The 26,658-nt window shown below is 39.4% G+C and overlaps 1 protein-coding gene across 1 annotated transcript in view; it reads left to right on the forward strand.

Annotated features, from left to right (window-relative positions):
- The window catches only part of LOC119740433 (latrophilin-like protein LAT-2), a 51,791-nt gene that overhangs the window by 15,967 nt on the left and 9,166 nt on the right, over window positions 1-26,658 (forward strand). Inside the window, exons 2-17 of the mRNA XM_038215749.1 lie at window positions 2,893-2,935; window positions 6,850-6,951; window positions 9,843-10,078; window positions 10,631-10,766; window positions 13,122-13,601; window positions 15,464-15,820; window positions 16,131-16,159; window positions 17,363-17,554; window positions 18,448-18,504; window positions 19,540-19,651; window positions 20,411-20,533; window positions 21,625-21,703; window positions 23,162-23,264; window positions 24,434-24,474; window positions 25,417-25,531; window positions 26,130-26,233. Coding sequence (XP_038071677.1) covers window positions 2,893-2,935; window positions 6,850-6,951; window positions 9,843-10,078; window positions 10,631-10,766; window positions 13,122-13,601; window positions 15,464-15,820; window positions 16,131-16,159; window positions 17,363-17,554; window positions 18,448-18,504; window positions 19,540-19,651; window positions 20,411-20,533; window positions 21,625-21,703; window positions 23,162-23,264; window positions 24,434-24,474; window positions 25,417-25,531; window positions 26,130-26,233 — 2,309 coding nt within the window. The remainder of the gene's footprint in view (window positions 1-2,892; window positions 2,936-6,849; window positions 6,952-9,842; window positions 10,079-10,630; window positions 10,767-13,121; window positions 13,602-15,463; window positions 15,821-16,130; window positions 16,160-17,362; window positions 17,555-18,447; window positions 18,505-19,539; window positions 19,652-20,410; window positions 20,534-21,624; window positions 21,704-23,161; window positions 23,265-24,433; window positions 24,475-25,416; window positions 25,532-26,129; window positions 26,234-26,658) is intronic.

Here is a 26,658-nt window from a genome sequence, read left to right on the forward strand (position 1 = left end):
TCCAATACTTTTTGTTTCATCTCATTTGCTTTTGTGTCAATCCAGAGATAACTCCAGTTTACTGCGGAACACAAAAATCGAGTTTGTTTCTTTTGCCAAGTTGCAATCTTTTGTGAGCTTCAAGACAGCATGGCACAGTACTCGAAACAACTCTGCCCATGCATAAAAGTGGCACAAAATCGATTTTGGTGTAACGCACTAAATTGATTATATCTCTGAATTGACAAAAGCAAATAAGATCAAACAAACACTATTGGAAAGCCCAATCTTTGTTCTTTAATATTATGCCAAGTAAGAATGACTTATTTTGAAATTTCATTATTTAACCATTTTTTTTCTCTGATTGTACCATTTTTTTTTAGACAGGCTGTATATTCTGAACGAATTAGGAGCGTCCCGCTCTTAATTCGAAAGTTGAAATTAATAGATTGATTACTTGTCATGGGCCGATTTTTTTCGTACGATGTCTTATTGGAAAACTCATAGCTAATGTAATGCTAGAAAATTACCAATTCAATTTGAAAATCTACTTTTGAAGGTGCCACACCCACTAAAGCACGTATATACCAACTTTAACAAAAAAACTTTTTTAACCAACTTTTTTCACGTTTAGATTTTTTGCACAGTATGAAAGCCTCTCAGTGCTATCAATAATAATTTTTTAAAAGTTACATTTACATTTATAAGAGTGTTAAAAGTGGGTATATGTAGCCTCTCATTCGACTTCAACCCGATATGTCATTTTTAATTTCCTATGTATGCTTGATGGTACTAACAAGCCATCGTCCTGTACCTAAACATGTCACAGACATCCACAAATCTAAACATGTCGCAGATTCCAACAAAAGTTACATTAAGGGCCCCTGTTGGCTTGATAGTTTAATGTCTTTGAAACGAGATATCCTTTACTGCCGATAGCTTCTGAGCCAATGCCGCACCTCTTTAGCAAATTGCATCTTGTGGTCAGGTGATGCCGATTATCATCAGCAAAAAAAACATATGATTTTTTTTCAGCCATGCAAGTACATCACGTGAACTTCGGGTAAGGGTAAAAATGTTGAAGTTGCACTGTTTAATATTGGAGATACATGTATACACGAGAAATATGGTATTATTTTTGTGATGGCGCCACGAACAACAATTATTTTGAGAAATTGCATGAGGCGATAGGTTTAGAATTGTGTTTACTCGCTGAACACATTTTTGTGGCCAGACAATAATCCACACATAGGCTATATTAGTCTACCTCTGTCCCTATGCCTAAAATTGAAAACTTGTATGGTCACATGGTAAATTTGACCTCTCTTAGATAATTACTCATAACTCTGTCAAAAATGATCAGATTTGGGCACCATTTGATGTATCAGTTTGAAGTGGAAAGACGTATTTTTCAAATTATATATGTGTTGGTTACACATTCTACGGCTGACATTCCGTTTTATTTTGTTTGCATTTTGTTTTTATACACACGGTATGAAGAGAAAAGCAAAATTTGACCAAGTAGTAGAGGTCCTTATGTGGTTCGACCTTAACATTTTTGTCAACTAGCCAGCCAGGCTACTAACTAGCCGCGCGGGCATTTTCACTAGGCCGCGTGGTGTTTTTTTTATAGAGTGTCTCATAAACAACAATGTGCATACATGTAAAACGTGTATGGAGCCTGAAAGTTGACCTCTGGTTGCGCGCTTCAGGACCCCTCGAAAAGGAAAATTAACGTGTAAAAGTCAGAGTTTTTGAAATACAGTGTAGTTTTGGAACATTGATTTCTTTACAAAAAAAAAAGTGGGAACAATTATGTGTTTAGAAATGTGTTCAAACTCTGAACATAGTTTTGAGAGTGTAGTTTTCACATAATTATACGATCATAATTATACGATCATTTTCCTGTAGTCTGGTTCCCTGACTCCATATAAGAAGAAACAGAGCAGTTTACATACATTGGGGAATTGTAAGGTCAGGGAACCAGTCTAGCTGGCTCGTACCCGTTCATAGGTTTGTAATCGATTGCAAACAAGTGCGATGGTCAATTGGGGGCCAGTATTTGAAAAAAAGCCAGTTGTTTCCAACGCTGATCGGCCGATCAGCGTTGGAAATTGATACAAAAATACCACTTTTCTTGAAAATGACAGTATACCAGGTGCCATGATTTTACAGGGTGCTTTACACTGTCATTCACTAACAGCCCAGCAAGTTATTTCAAAATGATTTGGTAGTTTTATTTTTTGATGTTTGCAAATGTTGTATTTTCCCTTTAATGCCCAGGGATTATTTGCGCTAACTGCCCTCACATTTGGCTGTTTCTTGATTTCTTCTATAAGACAGCAAGCCAGACGGAATAATTTCGCGGGGTGTTTATTACCAGTATACGATCTTGAGTCCAAGTAAGCTGTTTGCTAATAATTCGCTAGGATACTTTTGGGATAAAAGCAAATGATCGTATATGCTTTTAAATTAATATATACATGTAGAAACACCTTTGTGTTTGAGCATCGCAACAGTGCTGGATCATCATAAAGAAAATGTTGCTTGATCATCTTATTTACAGAAAGTTTCATCGATAGATGCATTGGGCCAATCCAATACATGTTATTGTGTTTCAGACCGTATACCCCCTTAAGACATTTGCAAACAGAGGCAATAGACAGCCTTTGAAAAGTGTTGGCTAAACGCATTAACCGTTTAAAGGTCATCAATATAACGTTTTATATCGTTTACTATAGCCATATTTCACAAGTCGAGGCCTGAAACAACGTTGCGTTAAAGGGCTTGGCAACTTAATGCGAGACAAATTGTGTAATTGATTCAATATGGTTTACTTGTTATTTTATTATTAACCGTAATCTTCTGTAAATAGGTCTAATTTCGCAAATTATGTTTTCTGTTGAATGACAGGCCCTTCCTGAATATGAAGACCTGTACCACAGAATCAGCTCAGGTGAGTGATTATAGAAGGATATTGTGGCGACACCCCGATTGTCCGAAGGTTCGTTAGGACGAAGATCCTTTAGTCCGAAAAATCGTTCGTCCGAAGGGTCGTTAGTCCGAAGGGCCCATTAGTCCGAAAATAGGATAAGGTCGAATAATCCGAAGGCTCGATAGTCCGGTTCGATACCGTAGACCGAATCGACAGCATTGAACACTATTGTCAATTCGGACTATCGAACCTTGTGTGCTTTCGGAATAACGAACCTTCAGACTATTGAACCCGGTTTTTGTTTCGGACTACCGAACCTTCGGACTACCGAACTTTCGGATTATCGAACCTTCGGGCTATCGCACCAAATGTTCGGATTAACAAACCTTATTTCATTTTCAGTTATGGGAAATGTGTGTGTGTTCGGACTATCGAACCTTCGGATCAATAAACCTTCGGACTATTATAATGGCTTTCTTCATGATGCGTTGGCGCTCTTCTATGATTAATGAGCACATAGGTTGCCATGGGAACTATGAAAGCTTAATGAAGTGGAGGAAATGAACCGCCATCATTAAAAAAAAACAGTACAGACGAAAATGAAAATGCTTCCAGTTTAGCAAATGCAATTTTACGCAACATTGCTTTCTCATCTTCACAAGTTATATTAAGGGCCCCTGTTTGCTTGATAGTTTAACGTCTTTGAAACGAGATATCCTTTACTGCCGATAGCTTCTGAGCCAATGCCGCACCTCTTTAGCAAATTGCATCTTGTGGTCACGTGATGCCGATTATCATCAGGGGAAAAAACATATGATTTTTGTTTTTCAACCATGCAAGTACATCACGTGAACTTCGGGTGAGGGTAACAATGTTGAAGTTGCACTGTATAATATTGGAGATACACGTATACACGAGAAATATGGTCAGGCTATTATTTTTCTGATGGCGCCACGAACAACAATTATTTTGAGAAAATAGCATGAGGTGATAGGTTTAGAATTGTGTTTACTCGCTGAACACATTTTTGTAGGCCAGGCAATTATCCACACAGAGGCTATTAGTTAACCTCTGCCCCCTATGCCTACAATTTAAAACTTGGTCCCATGGAAAATTTGACCTCTCTTAGAAAATTACTCATAACTCTGTCAAAAATGATCAGATTTTGACATTTGATGTCTCATTTGAAGTGGAAAGACGTATTATTCAAATTATCTTTGTTGGTTACACATTCTACGTCTGACATTTCGTTGTAGTTTGTTTGCATTTTGTTTTTATACACATGGTATGAAGAGGAAAGCCAATTTGACCAAGTATAGTCGAGGTCCTTACGTCAAGAAATAGAGGTTGGTTTTTGATGGTTTTTCAGAGACCTAGAAGCGATCTGAAAACAGTTGTGGAATCCTTATAATGTCTATTTTCAGAATACATGTGTGTATGTTTCCAAAACTTATTTTTGGGAAAAACGCCCATTTTGGCGGTATTGTTTTGAGGGGAAATCGCATGATTCTAATTTTCATTAATCTTTTAGGGTTACTGACGTGTCTTTTTGCAGATTTAAATTTTCTCTAAAAATGTTTTGTGTAAATTACCAACTTAAACCCGTTTCACGTTAAACAAAATTTGAGGTTTTTTTCTAAAGCCTTTGAAAACGTTTACTAAATAAACAATTATGACTTTATGGTGATTCGTGGACTTTTGTTACCTTTCCTAACAAATGTGTCATTTACTTAAGTAAAAAAGGGAAAGTTGCGTTTTTGTTGGTCAAAACCATTTTTTTCGTTGCCCATAGCTAATAAGAATTTGTTTTTGACGAGCATTTATAGTCACATGACCTATACTACATTGCATGCTGAGAATCAAGTATGGCCGCCATTGATGCGAAAAGCCTCTGAAATGCTCACCTTTTCTGATGCACAATGTTGATCTTTTTAAAGTACTTTTTGCAGTACTTGCATGAACAAACTGCAAAGCATTTGTAATCTTACCATTGAGCGCATCATTTGTGCCGTAATTTGTTGAACAATTCTGATATCGGGACAAAGTAACAAACAAATGATGGATCGAGTGGATTTGGGTTCTTAATGGGAGATGATAATTTACCATGAACCCACCGGCTGACGCTGATGCACTAGCGCTCATGCTCTATGATTAATTCAGGGCTAAACTGATGATCATGGAACACAGGTTGCCATGGGAACTTTGAAAGTTGGTTAATGAAGTGGCGAAATTAACCGTCGTTATAAAAAAAAAAAGACAGGCGAAAATGAAAATGCTGCCATGAAAGCAAAAGGCAATTACCACATGTTATGTACAGCTCCCTGGGTTTGGTGATTCAATGGCATTGAAACGAGATATTCTTTACCTCGGCTAATAGCTAAAGGCTTCAATATAAGGTTTTGCCCTTCACCGACATATAGACACTGTATACTCAGTGGTTTAGCTTCTGAGGCAATGCCGCACCTTTATCGTAAAGAAAATTGCATGTTGTGCTCACATTATGGCGACTATCAGGGAAAAAGCATAAGATGTTTTTTTTCTGTAATACAAATACCTCACGTGGAATTTGGGTGAGGTTGAGGTTGCACTTGTACAGTTTTGCAGATAAGCACGAGAAAGATGCTCAAGTTATTCTCTTTTTTTGTTGATGGCATATCATATGCTAAAAAGGTTGATACACTTTACTTTCCTTCGCTGCTGAGAAAAATAAATATTTTAAGAAGATGATAAGAGAAAACTCAATGAGTCGGTGCCAGTTTTGTTCACGATATTTAGAGGGTCCACGAAGTGAATTCTTCTCTAAGGAAGATATTTGGTGCAACTTTTTACTCCTCTTACATGTATGAAAAATATTTGACATCCCTTTTTTGGTTAATTGTGTTACAAAGTATACTTAATTAAACATTTCAAATCCATGTTTTTTTCTGGACAACTGATGGCGCTGTTGCTGTGATTTCATTTCAGGAAGACACTATTATGGGTTTTCTGTTCAAATTGTGAACCCAAATATGTGCTTATATTTAAAGCTTTTGTGAGTAACGTTTGCCCATGGTCTCACTGCCATGTACTGACACAAAAGAAAATCTACGACAGCGAAATCATCGGATGTACGTAGGCAAAACCTTTGCGTCGTTAGACAGTTTCGTTCTCACGCAAGTACGCGATGTGAAAACAAACGTGATCCAACAAGGAGACCTAGGAATGACAATTATTGCGGATGTGAAAGGTAGTCAGTAAAATTCGTTTGTACCCATTTCCAACTGATTTCTCATCATTATTTTCTTGGGGTAATACCCAGATAAACTTCCAACATGAACGTTTCCCGGAGTGATTACAGGTAGTAATAATTCTGTCTAAACTTAGAGCAAGAAAAAGGGCAACCCAGCGTAAAATGCACAAAGCGAGCGTTCCGGAAGCTCGCCGCGTGATCTTTTCCTTTCAGGATCTAAAGCGTAGTTTCAAGGGGTTGAAAAAGTCCAAAACATGTAGCTTTTGCCCGTTTAAAAATACCAAACAAAATTATTGTATCGTACGGGTTAAGCATGCGATCGTATATACGGACCCGGTAATTACATCACGTGGTACCGTACTATCTCAGTGCAATTTGGTCTTTTGTTCTAGTGCCGGATGTATTTCTTTTTTCTGCAGCATACATCGTCAATGGAATCATGATTACAATGTATTCAGTAGTTTCGATGGGAAAGTTTACATGTTAATTCGTGAGAAGAAAAAGGCATGCCTTTATTTTAAATATCAAACCAGTACTCACCAGGGATAAAGTTAAAATTCGAAGCCCTACGGTATAAAAATAATGCCGGTACGTGTTTCCCTGTCGACGCTATAGAGCCTCATAAAAACAAAGTTGCGGGTATTTTGGGAAGTGCTGTAGTACATATCTGTTTTCTTTTCCTCCCTTTAAATTTGTTGATGTTTAGAAGAGCTTTATGATTCTGCTTTCGCGTACTGGAGCCTGGATTTCTTGGAGGAGAATGCGACTGCAGGCAGCATCTCAGGCGCTGGCTTTTGCAGTATTACAGGTAAAATTGTTTTTTGTCGGAGACGCTTGTTTATTTTAACCAAATTTTGAGGGAAACTGAGCATTTTGAATTTCAGGTACATGTACAGGGTGAGCCAGAATGATCTGGACCCAAATTAAAGAAAATATTAAAAATGTGTAGAACTTATCAGAAAAAGTGCAAATGAAATATGTTATAGGCTGGTATTTTGGATATATTGAATCCGCGTACTAACGTGACTGCAATGTTTGAAATGCAGTCACATCAGTGCGCGATCGCAATAAATTTGTTGAACCATGGAACCGTGGTCAGAGTGTTTTTTATCGTGTGTTCTTTGTGAACGCTTTTCCTCTAAATGGTACAATGGATATACATGAAACTTTCACCAAATATGTCCAAAATACTAGCCTATAACATATCTCAATTGCACTTGCTTTGATAATTGCTACATATTTTTAATATTTTGTTTAATTCGGGTCCTGATCATCGACTAATCCTGTATATATTAAGAGGGCATTGATGAACAACACTTTCTTTTGTTATCAATAACCCAATTTGAATTCTACAGTTTCTAAATAAAAAGATCTCCCCATTTATTTTACATGTAAATATGATTCGCTTTTCCTTCTTAATATAATTTCTTTATTTTTACCAGTCTTACTAACAGTAATCGGTTACCAATTTTTACCAATGTCCATTTTTTCTTCTTTATGTCTCCTGCGTTTACGAAAACTTTCACATATATTGTGGCGCGCTCGCCCGTCTATGGATAAGGAATTACACCCACACCAACAAGAGCTGACTATCCCACAAAAATATTTAATGACCTTACATGCGCATGAGCGGTTACACGCAAATAAGGGGGGACTACGTCACGAACGGAGGCTTCAAGTCCTAAGCCTGTCCGTTTGTTGGGAATATACCAATGCTAAAGGAATACCAATTCACGTGGCAAGCAACCTAGAGGTGACCAGGGAACCTCAATAAACCTACACATGTGTCTTAGAGAACAAGAAACAACTCTTTATTCGGTCCAATACACAGGCTTAAAGTTCAATGAGTGGCCAATAAACCTCGCAGAACAACGTTCCCCGCTGCTCTAGGTTCATCCCTATAAAGTAAGCCTTACACAACAATAACCTCTTATTGTACAATGCTTACAACAACCAGCCTAAGCAGGCTCTATGTAATTAACCTCGTTGATTATCTAGAAAGATTATCCCACAGTGGCAAGAACCTCACTGTGCACACCCAGTGCGATCAACAGCAACAAGTTATGAACTGCACACACTGATCAAGACTTTACCAGAGTAACCCTCACATGCAACCTAGCATACAGAAATCACTGGGCTCAGGTTACGGAGCGCGGTTTATAACCCCGAGGTGACTCCTGGCGACAAAGGTCGACAGGCAACAGGCAACCCAATTCCCGACCAGGGAATACTGCTGCACATACCACACGAACCTTAGGTCCCCAGTCACCAGCTCAACCCACAGCCACCCAGGCTAATTTCCCCTTACAACAAAATGTCTAGCTTGCTAATTATTACTCTAAAGTCTCACCATCCGCCCTTGACTTGCACGCCGCGTTGCCCAAACTATCTCTACGTCTACACACGAGGTTTACTCGGATTCGGAGCTCAACGCTAAGTTTCCACTAATCTATGTTCACACAACGGCGTCTTTAGACGGACTGCCTAAAATCTCTGACTAGGCGCTATACCTTACGCACGACGTCGGGGAACCAGGCGAGCCATGGTAAACTCGCACCAGTCCACCGACTGTTTCGCCACAATATTTGAAAGGAAATGTAATTTTAACGTGGATTTTCCTAGCTATTTAAAATGTATACTTTCTATTCAAATTCACCAACTCTAACATTAAATTTCGTCCGAGAAAAATTTAACACACTTTTAACAAAACCAATTGTTTTATTTACCATTCAATTTCAAAGTTTGGTCACCCTCTTTAGTCACCGAGTCGAGAATATTCGTCGTTACAGATCAAATTCGTCTAAGCTGTTGCCAAATGGCAGCATGAAGAGATCGAGTTCGTCTGATATAAATCAATGAGCCGACTTCGATTTCTGAATAACAGTACAAGGTTTGGCGTGGAGGAGACGAAATCGAATACTTAGGGACGAAAACGTGTGCTCATTGTTTGAATTTGCTTAAACTGAATTTGAAATTGTTTCATCGTTACAGATCAAATTCGTCTAAGGGACGAAAACGTCTTCGTCTTCGGGACGAAAACGTGTGCTCATTGTTTGAATTTGCTTAAACTGAATTTGAAATTGTCTGACGAAAGACGAAATTAAACATTGGAAGCGCACTAAGTTGATATTGATGGACGAATTTGAATTTTAGAAACGGTGCATTCGAATGATAAACGTTCTCAAATAGCCGGGAAAACATCATATCAACATATCTGACCAAAGCTTAAACTCACAATATAGGCCTGTATTGACAGTCAACGCTAGACTTAAGCTGCGTTATAGGGTTACATTCCCAATGTACTCTTAATACTCCCCGGTCAGTTTCGACCCAAATCCTTCCAGATTTGACCTGACTCTTTTCCTGGTCAAAAATAATGACACTTCCTCGAGTCGGTTTTCAGGGTCATTTGACCTGGAACTGTCTAATTTAGACACGCAGAAATGGTTATTTTGACCAAGAAATGTGTAATTTTTACATGGGGAAAAGTGAAATGTTGACCCAGTAAAGTGTCGTGGTCAAAAATATTTGATCTGGATTCCGTTTCGAATCAGCTGGCCGAACTTTAAGACTGTGTTTTACCTATATGTGATTGTGCAAAGGATGTGATCTTTTCTTTCTTTTTCTCGAAATGCCAAGCTCTTCTTGAAGTGGGCAAGTTTACGGGTTGACTCATATTTGTTTTGATTTGTTATACAGGAATCGATGTGCTCAACGGAGGTGTGGTCCTGAAGCAACCCGAGATGGCCAACCGCAAATCAGCGAAGATCACGCTGAGTTCTTACCCGAACGAATGCCCGACCGACCCGCGGGCCTGTGCCGAGGGATTCACGGTGGCGTTCTGGCTGAGCCTGAAGGAGGCGGATAACCAGACGCTGACAGACGAGACCTGCATGTTGCTCAGTCTGAACGACACCTCTAACATGGGCTTTCAGGTATGATTGCTCGGTCGAAGCGGGGTGAATTGTTTTTAAAGATGTTTTTGTTAGAAGATTGCAGTACAGAAGAAAATGATCAGTGTTGAGTGTGAAATTTTTGTCTCTAACGCAATATTTCAACAAACAAATTCTGTAAAAAAAAATGTCAAGTTTTGTTGGTTGTGTTTTTACTCTTACCATTACTGAACCTCGTAGAGCATGAAAAGTATGCAGTAAAGGAAAGGGTGAAAAGATTGTAAGAAATCAATTTTCAGACAGTTTTGTTGGAATATTAGAGACGAAAAAAGTTCACGCTCAACTTGCACGTATTCAAAGTGCCATTTTTTTTCGGTATCATTTGCCATAAATTGCATAATTTTCAGAATTTTGCACACATTATCACTATTTTGTGCTACCGGTAAATGCATGAGTATGGCTGGATTGCTAAGGACTTTCAGTACTGATTAGTCGTTATTTGAGCGAGAGGTTCCCAGTAGTTTTTAAGTTAGACAAAAAAGTTTTAGGGGAGGCCTTCTTTTTCGGTTGAGTGTAGTATTCTTCCCATCACAGATTCAGTTCGGCGGGTCAAGCGGCATTGTCTCTTTCCGGACACTCGGTAGCACCATCGAGTCTGAGGAAGTCTACAATGCCACCAAGCTATGGATGTGGAACCATATGGGCCTGACATGGAACAACCGCACTGGAAGTAAGAGTAATTTGGTTATCCAAATGAAATGTGATTGAGTTGTGTTATCTTGGTCCAGTCTGTAGTTATTGCTTTTCATTTCATTTCATTTTGTTTGCAGGATGTAAACTGTAAAAATGCAAAATCACATATAAGTGAATCCAATGATAATAAAATAGCTCTCCTGACGTGCAATATAACGCAATTCATAAGTAAAAAAAAATCCATGAACATCAACATTACAGAGAAAGATAATTGCATTTAATTACATTCTTAAAATTCGGGTAGAATTTATGTGGTGTGATGAGGTTGGGTGTGGTCTATCTGCATGGCCTGGTTTGGTTCTGGTCTTGTCTGGTCTGGCCTAGTCCGGTCTGGATTCAGTGGATTGGTCTGGTCTAGTTTGGTCTGGTCTTTTCTGATCTGCTCTGGTCTGTTCTTTTCTGGTCTGGTCTGGTATGGCCCGGTCTGGTCTGGTCCGGTCTGGCCCGGCGGTCTGGTCTGGGCTGGTCTAGTCTGGTCTGGTCCAAGGGCGGATCCAGAACACAATGGGGGGCCTAAACAAATTTGGTCCCCCAAAAGGTGGGTCCCGAAAATTATGGCGTGGGGTTCGAGGGCCCGCTTAAGGGCCCCAATTTTTTTTTGGATTGTAGATGTTCTGTGGTGCGATATGAGGCAATTTCTGACTACTTTAACCAAATCTTTTTGAGGAAAAGATGGTGGTGTACGCAGTGCCTGCCTTTATTGTGACGTCACTTTGAAAAAAGGGTTCTTGTTTTGGCGGGGGGGGGGGGGCGCCATGGACCCCGTTGGCCCCGGGCCCTTGGTCTGGTCTTGTCTGGCCTGGTCTGGTCTGGCTTGGTCTGGTCCGGTCTGAATCTGGTCTGGTCTGCTGAACTTGGTTGAGTTTACCTGAAGCGTTTTACACTGCAAAAATGCGATATTAGATTGAACCGCAGTGGTTTCTATAATAGGATCACCGGTATAAAACTATATGTTTTCCCGGCTGTTTAAACACTTGTATCACATGAATTCCCCATATCGATACTTTAATTTCGTCCCCGAACATCGCCAAGCTCAATTCTCAATTTGAATTTCAAAAAGCCACCACTAGATTTCATTGAAGGTTCAGTATAATTCAAACTGTTAGCATTCCGATTCGTCCAAAATCTTTGAAATTCGTCTCGTGAAGCAATCGGCGTTGAATTGAAAAAGCAAATTCGGTTTTTGTCATTCGTTTTAATGTTCTTGTCGTTACATTTCGTCTCTGGTGACTTAAAACGTTACGATTAAAAATGTGCCCAATCTTTGGACTTGTTTGCGCATTGATTAAATTTTTATTTTTAACAAATATTTCCTTATTAATGAAAGTAAAGCTGTAAGTTTTGAGTTTTCTTTGACAATTAACATTAAAATCAGAAATTGAACTTTCACAATATGCTCTTTGCTTAGCATATGAAAATTAAGCATTGAGATCAAACGTCTTCATAATGTTGCTCTTTGATTATGTATATGAATAAAACAACAGAAATAAGGTATGTCTATCAAAGAACAACATTAAGAAGGTCTTTGAACTTAATGCTTAGTGTCCATGTCATAAGTGCATATTGTGAAATGTCAATTCCTGACTCTAATGTTAATTGTGAAACAGAAATAAAAATTCATACCTTACAGCTAACTACTTTATTTATACATATAAGGAAATATATGTCGAATTATCATTGTTTTAAATACGCATAATTCTTTAAATAAGTCTAAATATTGGGCGCAGTTTCTAATCGTATACGATTTAAGTCACCAGGGACGAAATGTAATGACAACAACATGAAAACGAATGACAAAAAAAACGAATTGCTTTGTCAATTCAACGCCGATGGCTTCAGAAGACGAATTTCAAAGATTTTGGACTAATCGGAATGCTAACAATTTGAATTATAGCCTACTGCACCTTAAATGAAATCTTGTGGTGGCTTTCTGAAATTCAAATTGAGAAGTGAACTTGGCGATGTTCGGGGACGAAATTAAAGTATCGATATAGGGAATTCGTGTTATACAAGTGTTAAAATAGCCGGGAACACCTATATTTTACACCAGTGGTTCTCGAGATACCACCGGTGTTAAATTTACACTACATTTTTTGCGTGTTGATAGATGTGCACAATCAGGTTGGAGTCTGCAATGTTCAAATTCAAATGATCAGTAGTTTACCTAGACACATTAATATCACGCCGCCCATTCACTCGACCAACCATTTATCTGCACACTACCAACTTCCATATATACACCGGGAAAGTCATCTTCCATGATAAAGAACATCCAAACTCCACATTAATTTTAATCAATCGATTTGTTTTGTTCAAACTTCTTTTGTCACAGACCTGACGGTTTTCTCCAACGGACACGAGAGCCAAACGCTGGCGGTGTCCCTGATGGGCGACGGGAACGATTTTGACCCCGGTGACGCGGGCTGCCCCTACGTCGCCCTGGACGAAATCGGAATCTGGGACCGGCCCCTGAACGAGTCTGAGATGAAGGCGCTCCGGCTTGACCCGTTCAACTGGACCGATCCCCATGCGACAACTCCGGCTGGTTGGACCAGCCCCGTACCAACCACTACGGCGGATTTGTCTAGCACAAGACCCACCACTTCGGCGGATTTGTCTAGCACTGGACCCACCACTTCGGCGGATTTGTCTAGCACTGGACCCACCACTACGGCGGATTTGTCTAGCACTGGACCCACCACTTCGGCGGATTTGTCTAGCACTGGACCCACCACTACGGCGGATTTGTCTAGCACTGGACCCACCACTTCGGCGGATTTGTCTAGCCCCGGACCCACTACTAGGACTACTGGTGGGTATACCAGAGGGACTTAAAACTTATGTATACACGGTTTAATTAAACATGCACTCTCTTTAACAATTTCAGGCAAGTTTCCTCTTTCTGGTTATAGACACCTTAACATTGCAAAGTTAACATTCTTAACCCTTAAAGGACCGGGAGCGGAATCAGCCCCCTCCCTCGACTTTTTCCGCGATAGCCTTAAAAAAAACTTTCCCGACCCAAGCTGTTATGACTGTTTAGCCTCGAGCCTTGCGCATCTTTTGATTCCAAAAACATAACAGTCGGACCACACGTTTCCACGCAGCGAAAAATTTGGTGTTACCGCAAACTTCCCATTCAAGAACGTTCTTGCTCACATTAATCAAAAGTCAGTTCTGTGTACAGCATGGGGCAAAATTCTTTCAAAGGGTTTGAAAAATTGTACTTGAAAATAAACAACAACCGGGTAATGAGATAATTTCATTACAATAACTGGGCAGAATAACATTGCCCCGAATTATTTTCGCCAATTTTATTTTACAGGTTATGATCATTACAGTAATTTGTGTATTTTTAATATCGGGTCTTGCTCATCGCCGACGTATACGTAGTATAGGTTTGCCCTGCTATTTTAAAACATTTTTCATTCGGATTCACCAACTCTAACATTCAATTTCGTCCGAGAATAATTTCACACGCTTTTAGCAAAACCAATTCAGTCATTTACCATTCAATTTCAAAGTTTGGTTACCCTTTTTAGTCACCGGGTCGAGAATATTCGTCATTACAAATCAAATTCGTCTAAGCTGTTACCGAATGGCAGCATCAGAGATCAAATTCGTCTTATATAAATCAATTAGACGAATTCGATTTCTGAATAACACGATTCGGCGTAGACGAGACGAAATCGAATACACCAGGTCGAAAACATGTGCTCATAGTTTGAATTTATTTGGACTAAATTTGAAATTGTCTGAGAAAAGACGAAATAAAAAAACTAAAAATGCACTAAATCGATGTTGCTGGACGAAATTGAATATAAGAATCGGTGAATTCGAACGGAAAATGGTTTAAAATAGCCGGGAAAACCTATATTAGGCAAAACCCGATATTACAAATGTACATCTCCCCGACGCAAAAATACAATCATCAGTCACGAACACTTGTGTCTTGTTGAATTGTTTGAGTTGGGACCAGACGGTCTCGTAGCAAACAACAATTTCTCAAGCTTTTATAGGGTATCTTTAAAACGACAGGGAGTTTGTTCTTCATCCTACTAAAACGCCAACATTTCCTCTCAATAATCAATCATTTTCTGAGAGATACAATCATTCCCAATGTACCCATGCAATTGTGAGGACAATGATTTTCTACCCGTAGTTGCATGCCACAATTTCAGTTCGGTAAGCATTACGCTGTTATGAATGCATCTCGTGTCAACTATCTTGCATCGTACCGCATGATTTCCAATTTAACATTTTCTTGCTATTATTTTCAAGTTTCTTAAGTTTATTTCTCTCCTTTAATAGCTTGCATTGCTATTGCCATTAACAATAATCAGCATGAGTTTAATGCGTTTAACTACTCTCTAAATTCCAAAGAGTGAAATGAGGGACTAGACGTTTTAGAGTGAAAATCACTCTTATTTTTTATTGAAATAATCTGACAAAGAACCACTTCAGACGAAACTCGAGTGAAAACTCAATCTTTACGATTGAAGAACTTCACACTAAAACGTCTAGTCCCTAGTTTCCGACTGTGGGAGTGAATGTTCACTCTTTGTAATTTAGAAAGTAACCGCTATATAGATACCCTAAACTAACCGCTCTTTTCTATTCTAAATGTGCGGTGTGATCGAAAAACTGCTTTCCTGACCCACCCTCAAAACTCAGACTATAGTACTGAGTCGAGTCCAAGGATTGAGGAGGCAACAGTTGATGAGATCACTCCAGAGTCAACCACAACAAAAGTACCCACGGAAGCTGCTGGTTCAGAGACTATGGTCGGAGAGGACCCTGAAATTCGGTCCACTCCGCCTGCAACCACTGCAGAAACCGCATTTACTTCAACTCAGGAATTGGATCCTTCGACTGCTGGTTTGGAGGCTACATCCAAACCAGAATCCTCCACCGCGACACATAAAACCACTCAAGATCCTCCTCCCGGTGAGATGCGAACTACGGGTAAGTTTGACACCACAGCCGATGACCTGACGACGGATGGAGCGGAGATTACTAAACAACCGTCTGGTGAGGACATTTCAGGGGCCTTTGAAAGAAAAATATGTCATACTCAATAAACTGCATGTTTTATATATTACTTAGCGTCTCCTTCGTTTTTCCCTGTGCTTCTCATTGTATCGTGTCTTACCTCATTTTACTAACATCGCATGTTTACTTCATGAGTGAATGTTTCATTCAAGTATCTTGCAATTCGTGCAAACTTTTGTTCTTGCCTGTCTCCTACCTTTTTTCAGCATAACTTATCTTCTTAAAGCCGCATAGAGCCTATGACAATATAATCCTTTAATAATTGTTCCAATGCTCTTACATTCCATAGATACAACTCTTCGCGATGCCAAACTACAGGTGAGTTTATTACGAACGACGAAATTTAGCGGTTATTCCAGTCCAAAACAAGTGGGGAATTATTATTTACTCCTAATGCTACAATCCTGGCCAAATCTCGTTGGGCCCCCGACCCCCGCTCAATGTTGTCTCTCATTGCGCGGTGTGTGCTCCATCAGCTGGAGAGAACAACATTGACCGGGGGAGCAGGGGAGTGGGTGACCGTGGCAGGCTCAGGAAGTGTCCCAACCATTTTGGCCGGGATTGTAGGTTCTCACATTCCCGAAATGCCACGAATAGCAATACTTGAGTAAATCGGGGAATGGTTCTTGGCCGCCTCGGGATGATTCTGCTAGTTCGGTGAAAGATCGTAAAAGATCGGGAAGCGCACCGACAATTTGAACATGTTCAACATTGTCGGGGTGATTCGGGAACCAATTTCAATTCTTGATTTATTCTGGTTGTATATTCACAACTAATTCGGGAATGTGTGAACCTAGCATTATAAGTGGAACTTTAATTTTTTTCTTAAAAAAATTAAGACTGCAGTGATGTCCTGAAGGATGCACACTCTTAAAACACTCAAGTAACAATTGACTAGAAATCATTCAAAGATGCGCCCAGCTGACCCTAGGCAATCTGTTGTCAGGTGGGTGCGCCTTTGACTGTTTTCTAGTCAAATCTACAGGGTGAGTAAAAAAAAAACCCGAAACGCAAATGTCGGGGCCCTTGTTTTAGTGAAGTTCTGCAGGTAGCACTTTCAAAATCTAGGATCTGAAAGCCCAATTTATAATCTTTCTTTGAGTGCAAGAATCATTCTAAATCACTCATGAACTTTCAAGTTTCGGAATGTTAAACACAACCACTGTTTTAAGGTTCAGTCCTCGGATCACGAAAAAAATATGTTTGTTCTTTCAACAAAACGAAAGCAGTTTACACACATCGCTTTGTAAATTGTTTTCGTTTTGCTGAAAGAACACTTACCCTTTTTTGTGATCCGTGGACAGAACTTTAAAACAGTGGTTGTGTTTATAATTCCGTAACTTGCAAAGCACGTAAGTGATGTGAATGATTCTTGTACCAAAAAAAAGCTTATGCATTGGGCTTTCATATCCTGGATTTTGAGAGTGCTAAATGCAGAACTTCACTAAAACAATAGCCCGACATTTGGGTTCCGGGGTTTTTTTTACTCACCCTGTTTTATACTAACCCATGAATTGGCAGATCAGTCAGAGCGACAACATCGACGATGTGATCAGCAATCTGACCTACGTCACTGATTACCTGTCGGACCACGAGGACAACCCAGACAAAATCGACGCCGAGGTGCTACGGGAAATCCTGATGGTCCCCGGGGACAAAGTGAGGGAATTGGTCGAAGGGGCTGAACCTGAGAAGAGGAAGTCCTTGCTTGAGGTAAAGACCAAAACAAAACAACAACAGACCAAAAACAAAAGAAAGTGAAAGCTAGAGTTTTTCAACACGTTGCAAAACTTCTTTCATCATACAAATCTGAATGGTTGAGAGGGGTGCGGATCTGAATGGGGGTGCGGATTTTGCCGCCTTCTTTTGTTTGTTAAGAAGCTTGCAACGTGTTGGAAATTTATTCTAGTGTGCATCGGAGTGCTGCGACCTCGTGGTTAAGGGCATCGGATTTGTGGTCTGCGGGCAATTCTGCAGGTTCGAGTCCAGCCTGAGGTCATGGTGCGTGTGCCCTTGGGCAAGGCACTTTGTCACGCATTGCTTCTCTCCACCCAGGAGTAAATGGGTACCTGTGAGGGCAGAGATGGTATATTATGGTTGATTTTTAGCTGCTTTGCGCCGAAATGGCATGTAGCATCGAGCTGTATGCTCCCCATGCCCAAGGAGCTGAGAAGTTTTCAGGACAGCAATAGTACAGATTGTACAGCAATAGGCCGGGCACAGCAGCCCACACAACGGTCAGCATACGGTCCGTTCCACATGCTACATGGTCTTTGTGTGTGTGTACAAAGGGCACAAGGGATTAGCGTCTTAAAACGTCACCCGGAGACCAGTAGAGGCAGTCTTGACGTCTTAACCGGTCAGCCGTGCCTGCGCATTTAAACAGCCAGTGCGTGTAATCACGGCTCTGGCGCGAACTGGTAAATCCCCATACCCCTGGGGTGGTCCCAACTGCTATTATAAAATTACCCCTACCTAAAAGGAAAATCCATTTTCGCCTCCTTTATTAAAACACAACGCCCTGGACTCATCTTACATGATTGTGGCAATTGGACACCGTGCATTGGCGAACTTTTTCATTTCCTGGATTTTGTTTTGTTTTGCAGGTTTACATGGGGATTGTGAACCAAATTCTTCAGATCAACAAGAAAGACACTGAAAAGGTGAAGTTTCCTTTTCTTTCATTTTTTTTGGGGGGGGGGAGGACACTGGATGAAAAAAGTCAAGTTTTACGAAATAATCTGGTAATTCGATAGGAATCTCACTCATAACAAACTTAAAAGGAGAAATATTTATAAGAATTTTTACAGGAAATCTTACAAAAAGATTTGTGTAAGAAACAGACAGAAAACGTACCACAAATTTGTTGGCGATTGAGAACAATAGTACATGTATTGTACAAAACTCTATTAAATTCTACAAGAGAGTCACTCACTCTCAAAAAATCAAGAACTTAATTTTTCAAAACTATCTTTCTCTCTGAAAATAAACATGAAATTCTGACTGACCCTGAAATTTCTTTCCTCTTTGGCGTTCTTGTTAGAATTCTATAAGTATCTAACTCTAGAACATAAAAATTTCTCGGACCTAAATACCTGAAGACTATATGGTTTTTATCAATCAGATTCATATCATTTCAATGAAACTGATGAGATTCTATAAGAGATTCTTACAAGATCCTCCAAGATCAAAATGTACAGGATTTAGACGGGTTTTTGGGGGGCAAAGCAGTGCTATAATTGTGAACCTTCAACCTTACACCGGTTCATATTTGATCCGGAATGCGTGTTCTACATGACCTGACACTGTTTGGGGTTAACACTATTCCGGGTCAAAATGACAAGTCTCTTTGATCGTTTTCCGGGTCGTTTTAACCCGGAATCCTCCGGCCCAGAAATGTGTCATTTTGACCATAAAGAGCATCAGATCATATAGATTCCGGGTCCGGAATGCGGTGACAGATGGAATGTTCCATTCCACTCGGCTTCGCCTCGTGGAATGGAACATTCGTCTGTCACCTCATGGAATTATTCTTACCATTGCACTCATAAACATTCATTATTTGTATAATATTGTGTTTGCATTTTTGGATACACATTGAGATTCCGTGTCCTGGGTCTAACTTGACCCGGGACTTTCTATAGAGTGTATTGTTATGTATTGTTAAGCAATATAGACAACTGATTTTTGTTGCCCAGAGTTTTATCAGCGGTGTGACCCTCGGCAAGGCGGTTGACCACATGTTGGCGGCATACATCCGCACCGGCGCGGACAGCGAGATACCGCAGCTTGTCAATAACACGTTCGTCGGTGAGAAGTTAACTTTTTGATCCTGATCTTCCAACATTGAGTCGACCTTTTGGAAGACCAGGGGCCAATTTCACGGCCCTGCTAAGCACAAAAAAATTGCTTAGCACAAAAAAGTCTGGCTTAGTAGAAGCAGGGTATCAGCAAAACTCCATGTGATTCATATGCTAAGCAAACAACAACTGAATACCAATCACAAGCAATATACATCACATGGAAATGTGTTTGCTAATCCTGTTTTTGCCAAGGAAGACTATCGTCTAAGCACATTTTTGTGCTTAGCAGCTCCATCGAATTGGCCCCAGGATGGAAGCATGAAGCGATTAAAGTTCCAAAGTCAAAATCAATATTAGATATTTCAGATTTGTTTATTCAATGAGACATTTTGACCTACCTTCAAATCATAAGAAGGACAAATTATATTGGTCTTATGATATTAGGATACGGAATAGTAAAATTAAATTAAAACCATTCAAAAAATATGCAAAATCAAACATTGAGGCAAAGAAGTCAGAGCTTTTATATAAATGCTGGTTGAAGCACGAGGGAAATACCAAAAAAAATCACAAGGAAACAGGGAACATGAGAAAAGAAGTTCTTATTCTAACAAAGAAACGAAGATAGCACTTATGTGACAAACACAAACGGGTCGACAGCACAACGTATTCGGGAATTGTCTTTGCCATTTCCCCACCAGGCAATTGCCTGCAATGCTGTTTGACAGTAATCACTCGAGAGTTTTTTGTTTGTGTGTGTGTTCAGATTCCAAGCTGGCTGTGATTGAACCTAACCAAGAGACTATCACCGTGGAGCTGGGGACTAGTGATGCGGGAACCGACGCTAAACATGTTGTTGTTATCATCCCAAGAAGTATCTTCAAGAGTGGTGAGGAACGAATGTTGCAAGCCACGTGTAACCTAAATTGCTCCAATTAAACAACAAAGGCAAAGGTTTATTTTATAAGGAGCAATTTAAACAGGTGCTTTTTTATTGAAGCAGTCCAACATTATAGATGCAAAGCTAATTGGTTCGATGTTTCCAAAGGGATTCTTTGCCAACTTCACAGATGCAGGTGCAGATGCAGATATAAAGATACAGCTGCAGCTGCAGATGCAGAGACAGATGCAGATGCAGAGTCAGATGCTCATGCAGATGCAGATGCAGATGCAGATGCAGATGCAGATGCAGATGCAGATGCAGATGCAGATGCAAATGCAGGTGCAGGTGCTGATGCAGATGCAGATACAGATACAGATACAGATTCGAATACAGATACAGATACAGATGCAGATGCAGATGCAGATGCGGATGCGGATGCGGATGCAGATGCAGATGCAGATGCAGATGCAGATGCAGATGCAGATGCAGATGCAGATGCAGATGCAGATGCAGATGCAGATTCAGATGCAGATACAGATGAATATGCAGATGCAGATGCAGATTCAGATACAGATGCAGATGCAGATGCAGATGCAGATGCAGATGCAGATGCAGATACAAATGATACAGAAGATACAGATGATACAGATGATACAGATGAAACAAATATAGATGATACAGATGGTACATAGGATATAAATTGTAGATGAAACAGATACAGATGACACCGTAAAGATGAAACAGATAATACAGATGATACAGATTATACACAAGATACAGATGATACAGATAATACAGATGAAACAGATATAGATGATACAGATGGTACATAGGATACAAATTGTAGATGATACAGATACAGATGACACAGGTGATACAGATAATACAGATGATAATGTACAGACATAGAATTTAAAACTTAGACCAAGTTCCCTACACTATGTATTTCGTGAGCCACTGTATAGTCACCTGTCCATGTCAAAATGTGCAATTTCATTCTTTCATCATGCATGTTTTGGTTAATTGTTCAGCCCTAATGAAATTTAAGCATGGGTATATTTATATCGGTGAGGGTGTTTTGTACTTTGTAATCACAGGTCAAACTGGCCGGGTCTCCGTAACTTCGTACTACCAAGGTGTCCAGAAGCATCTGCCCGACCAGCTTCAGGGAAAGTCGTAAGTCACATGAGAAGAGACTTGAAATAATAACTCAACAACTAAGAAATAAAAATCAGTGTGAATCAGTCTTGTAGGATTCGAGTCCTGAGTCGAGTTGGACCCGAGTCCACCTTTTTCTTGAGGGACTCGGCTCGGACTCGGGCGTAATGACTCCAGGACTCGGCCCGAGTCCGACACGAGTCCAACTAAACATGACTGTTTGATCATCCTCGGCACCCATTCAGTGTATAATAAACTAATAAATAAAAAGAAAAATACATCCTTATTGTTTTCAAACGATGACGAATCGTGTCCTATGAAACGTTTTTACTGCAAGAAACAGTCCAATGTCAATTTCATATACCTGTTCCTTGCACGTCGTGTCCTGGTAATATGTGCGCGTTATCATGTAATCTATGCACGGTGTCATGCGCAGTGTCAATTAGTACTCTGTATCATGGGTCCGCATTTCAAACTACACCGTCCGGCGCAGTAATTACGCGTGGGCCTTTCAGTAATGGACATAAGTAATTCAGGCATACCTGTAAAGCCCCAGACTAAATAGCGCATTCGGACCGATGGACTTGTGGTGCGGTTGGAGAAATACATGGAATCTATAATTACTCTATACATGTATTAGTAATGTAATCGCATAGGAGTACATGTTATCATGTACGAATTGTTGCAAATTCGCGGACGTCTAAATGTTTCAAAATTTTTTTCACAAATTGACGATTTCACTTAATCTTGTTGCATTTTGTATTATTCTGCGGAGACATGCATTTTGTTTCCGTCCTGAAAAAATACGGTAAGGTGTAAAAAAAAATTGTTTTCTTGAATTGAGTGTTTTAAAACAAGATCATGTCTTGAACATAGTGTTTAATATCAAATTCATATTTACTCCCAATAATAAATACCTCTTCGGTCAAATAGTCAAAATAAATCAAAAATTATAAATTTCCAACGATTTTGTTCAACAAGTTTACTTCGAGTTTTATTTTAAACACCCCTCTATGTTAAGGTATGTTCCTCTCGTCAGTAGGGCCTAGTCGTAAACAATTCCTTATAAAGTTATATGGAGATTGGCACGCAGTGTGTGGCGCATAACGCAGCTGTGCCGGTGTAGTGTAAGTTTAGGACTATGAAATACCATGGAGCTATAGCTCCATGGAAATGCGGACTAATTGGTAGTATATTGTGCATACATAACCGAGGACTGTGAATGTTCAACCAATAAAAGGGTGAACAGGGACCTGATCTCAAAGGAGTCCAAATCGCATGTGACACTGGAAAAGTGTTTAAGACCAGCCAGCCAGTGTTTCATCAACTGTTTAAGACCGGCCACGTGACGGGCTCTCGACCAATAGGTTTGGGTAAGCTGTGTCCACGTGACGGGCTCTCGACCAATAGGAATGGGTAAGCTGTCTTAGGTAATTATGAATGCTCCTTACATCTGCCTTTTCATCTTTGTTACAGGCTGACATATACAGTACACAGCTTGCTGGTGGGAATCAACGTCAACGCAAACTCAACGACCAACTTCAAGGATGACGTGGCAATTACCTTCACCCATTCAGAGGTAGATCTTTACATGTATTGGATTTGGATACACATTTTTTTTTTCTCGTTAAAAAAACGGAAATTATAGCAATTTTCATTTTCGCAAGCAGGACAAGCATATGCATTGTTTATGCTTTGCGACTGTGACATTTGTTTCCATTGCTGTGGCATGGTATAATTTTTGTCTTGCATATTCTGATGAACAGGGTGGTATCGTTATAGGCCTGTTTGTAGTTCAGACTTCTTAGAAAAAATGCAGCACGAAGCTAAAAGCCTTTAGTAAACATTCTAATTCTATTACGTTAAAAGATCATTTTTTTGAAAATGATTATGCTATTAAAAACTTTTTGAATAATTAGGAAACAACCAATATAGGACTGCCGATGGACAACATTTTGTGCCGAAGATTTCCCCGGATGTTATCATAAGAATTTATACTGCCTGTCAAAAGAGCATGTCCTACGTTTGATCCCAAATAACTCTGTTGTTTACCAATGCAATTAAACCAACATTTCAGATCATGTAAACAAGGAATGAACACATTTTTATGGTGCGAGTTTCATCAGCTCTGTGAAAGAAGGTGAAATTTAAACACCCATACGAAAGAAATACCTACAGAATGTGCGCTGGAGATGGTGGCGGGGGGCGCGTGCTGCTGCCGAAATCTTCAGGAGGTATGCAGGATCACCCCTGATGTCATTGCACATCTCCTCGATCGTGTGTTGCGCCAAACGATGAGGTGTACAAAGACATCTGGGGTGATCCTGCATTCCTTCAGAAGCTTTCGGCCGCAGCACGCGCCTTCCGCCACCATCTCCAGCGCGCTGTGTCGACATTGGAAGACGCCAAGTCAAAATTGGCAGATTTTAAAAGTGAATATTTATTTCGTATGGCGTTTAAATCCCACCCTCTTGCACAAAGCTGATGAATCTCGCTCCATAAAATCTGTCAGGCCTCGTTTACATGGTCTGAAATTTTGGTTTAATTCCATTGGTAAACAGTTACTTATGATCAAATGTAGGGCATGGTTTTTGACACGTAGTACCAACATTTGAGAACCCGGATTACTTATAATCGCAGACTATTTCCCATAATCTGTGTCCACTGCAGAAGGGAAATATATATTAAATACAGGTAACAAATAAATAAAAAAATAAACCCAGGAATAATAATAATTTTACTTTCCAGGTTGAGAAGGACAAGGAAGCTACTTGTGCATTCCTCAAAGAGTAAGTTTCTTGATTTCTTTTCACAAGTTTTCTTAAATTATTCAGGTCCAGACATCGAAACAGGTCTAGTGGAATGCTTGAATAGCGGTTGGTAGTTCTCTTAGGTTATTTAGTTATTAGCCGTTTTATTGCCAATAACTATAAGCTTTTTAATGAAACAAAGGCTTGTTGAACAAGTTATCGAAGCACTTGTCGTGAAGATGCTACACCAAAAATTGATTTGTTTTTAGCACGTCAATCACAATAGTTAGGAATAAATCAGAAGTATTGTATAGAATTCAGACATCATTGTACATTTTTTTTGTCACCGACTTATCTTTTAGGGCTATTCTTTTGGGGGTAAAATTATACTTTGTTGCAATTAACTTTCAAATCTCGTTTCGTTAATGGATGACACCAAATAACTGAAATATTTTGGTAAAATTCAATTTAAAGTCGCTCTCCCCTTGCTGTTGTCGAGTTTCACCCATTTTAAAAAAAAAGTTTGTAATTGTTATTTTGTTCTCATTTTTAACTATTGAATCATAATAGTTATTCAATTCAGTTTAATTCAATTCAATTCAAAATACATTTATTTCCTCTTCATGACAGAAATGAAAAAAATAATTTACGTATTGAACAACATATAAAGGCCACTCGACTGGCAAAACCTTGAACGCATAGCTTGTATCAGACATAACATTACACAAAAACAGACGAATTATTACAGAGAAACAATTACACACCTATACTTCTGAGCAGTAAACCAAGTTATGAAATTATTTCTTAGAAAATTTAAATAAATTTAAAAAACAGTTCAACATATCATATAGGAGAAACAAACACCAGAATTTGTTGAAAAGCAAGAGGTGAGCAGCTATAAGGTGAAGCACGTCAGAAATTTGAATACTATTTTCGAATTTGTCATAATGAAATGTGATCACACTGCTTCTATTCTTGTAGCACAAGTTGGTCCTCGGAGGGCTGCACTACGACTAGCGCTGGTACAACAAGCACCAAGTGTGAATGCGATCACTTGACTAGCTTTGCTGTGCTGGTCTCCCCACGTACGATTGAGGTAAGAATCCAAAAACAGAAATGAAATGTTTTGCGTAAATTGGAAAGTTCTCTGATGTTGTTTGAGTTAACTTCCGAACGATTAAACAGGCTATTTAAACAGAATAATGTTAGCATAAAGGTATCTTTAAATAAACAGAGTGAATATAAAGACCAACAAACAAACATCTACGCCTACCTACCTACCTACCTACCTACATACCTCTACCTAGCTACCTAGCTGTAGCTACCTACCATCCTACCTAGTACCTACCTACCTACTTACAAGCTACTTAGCTACCAAGCTTTAGCAACCTACCTACCTTCCTACCTACTTGTAACCTACCAACCCATCTGGGTAATATTTAGGGCGTTACCTTTTTTTTTTTCTCGGCCGTAGAAGTTACTTGATCGAAAGAGATTGAATCTAAAAGACAATACTGACTATAAAAAAATCCATCTTTTCGATTGGACAGATTTCACTTACGTTTTGTCCCTTTTTTTTAATTTGAATTCGGGGAATCTCACTCTCTTTTTTATGAATCGGAGAGTGCACCAATTTTAAAACAAGCGATCATTCTGCATTGGTTTCTTTTCCTTCTCTTTTTTTGAATTTTCAGATAAGCGCAGCAGACAGTATCGCGCTGGAGATTCTGACCAATTTGGGATTGGCAGTCTCCATCATCTGCTTGCTGATCTCACTGATTATTCTCAATGTTTTGCGGTGAGTACACGTTCCAGTATACGTGAATACAGACAAGTTATTTGGATAATGTAGTGGCTTGGTCTGTTGTTCTTCGTCATTCATTGGCAATCTTATGCTTTGTTTTTAGGACTGCACTTTGGATTTGATTTTTATTAGTATTATAATTTTTTTCAAGATTTTGTACCCTATTAAAAGAACATGGCCCATTTAGATGTTAACATGTGACTGTAGTTCCTTAGGAGGCTACCATAAATCCAGTTATTAAAAGAAGTTAAACCAAAAACTAAGCAACCATTCCTCCCTCCAAACAAAACCCCAGCCCAACAAACGAACAAACAAATTACGTAAATAGTTCAGACTTTCATCAAACTAAGATACCTTTTTCAAAATAGTATTTCTATTAATTCTGAATAAAAGAATAAGTCATGTTAACTTATTTGCAG

This window comes from Patiria miniata, unplaced genomic scaffold (assembly GCF_015706575.1).
Source record: "Patiria miniata isolate m_02_andy unplaced genomic scaffold, ASM1570657v1 HiC_scaffold_10, whole genome shotgun sequence".
NCBI lineage: Eukaryota > Metazoa > Echinodermata > Asteroidea > Valvatida > Asterinidae > Patiria > Patiria miniata.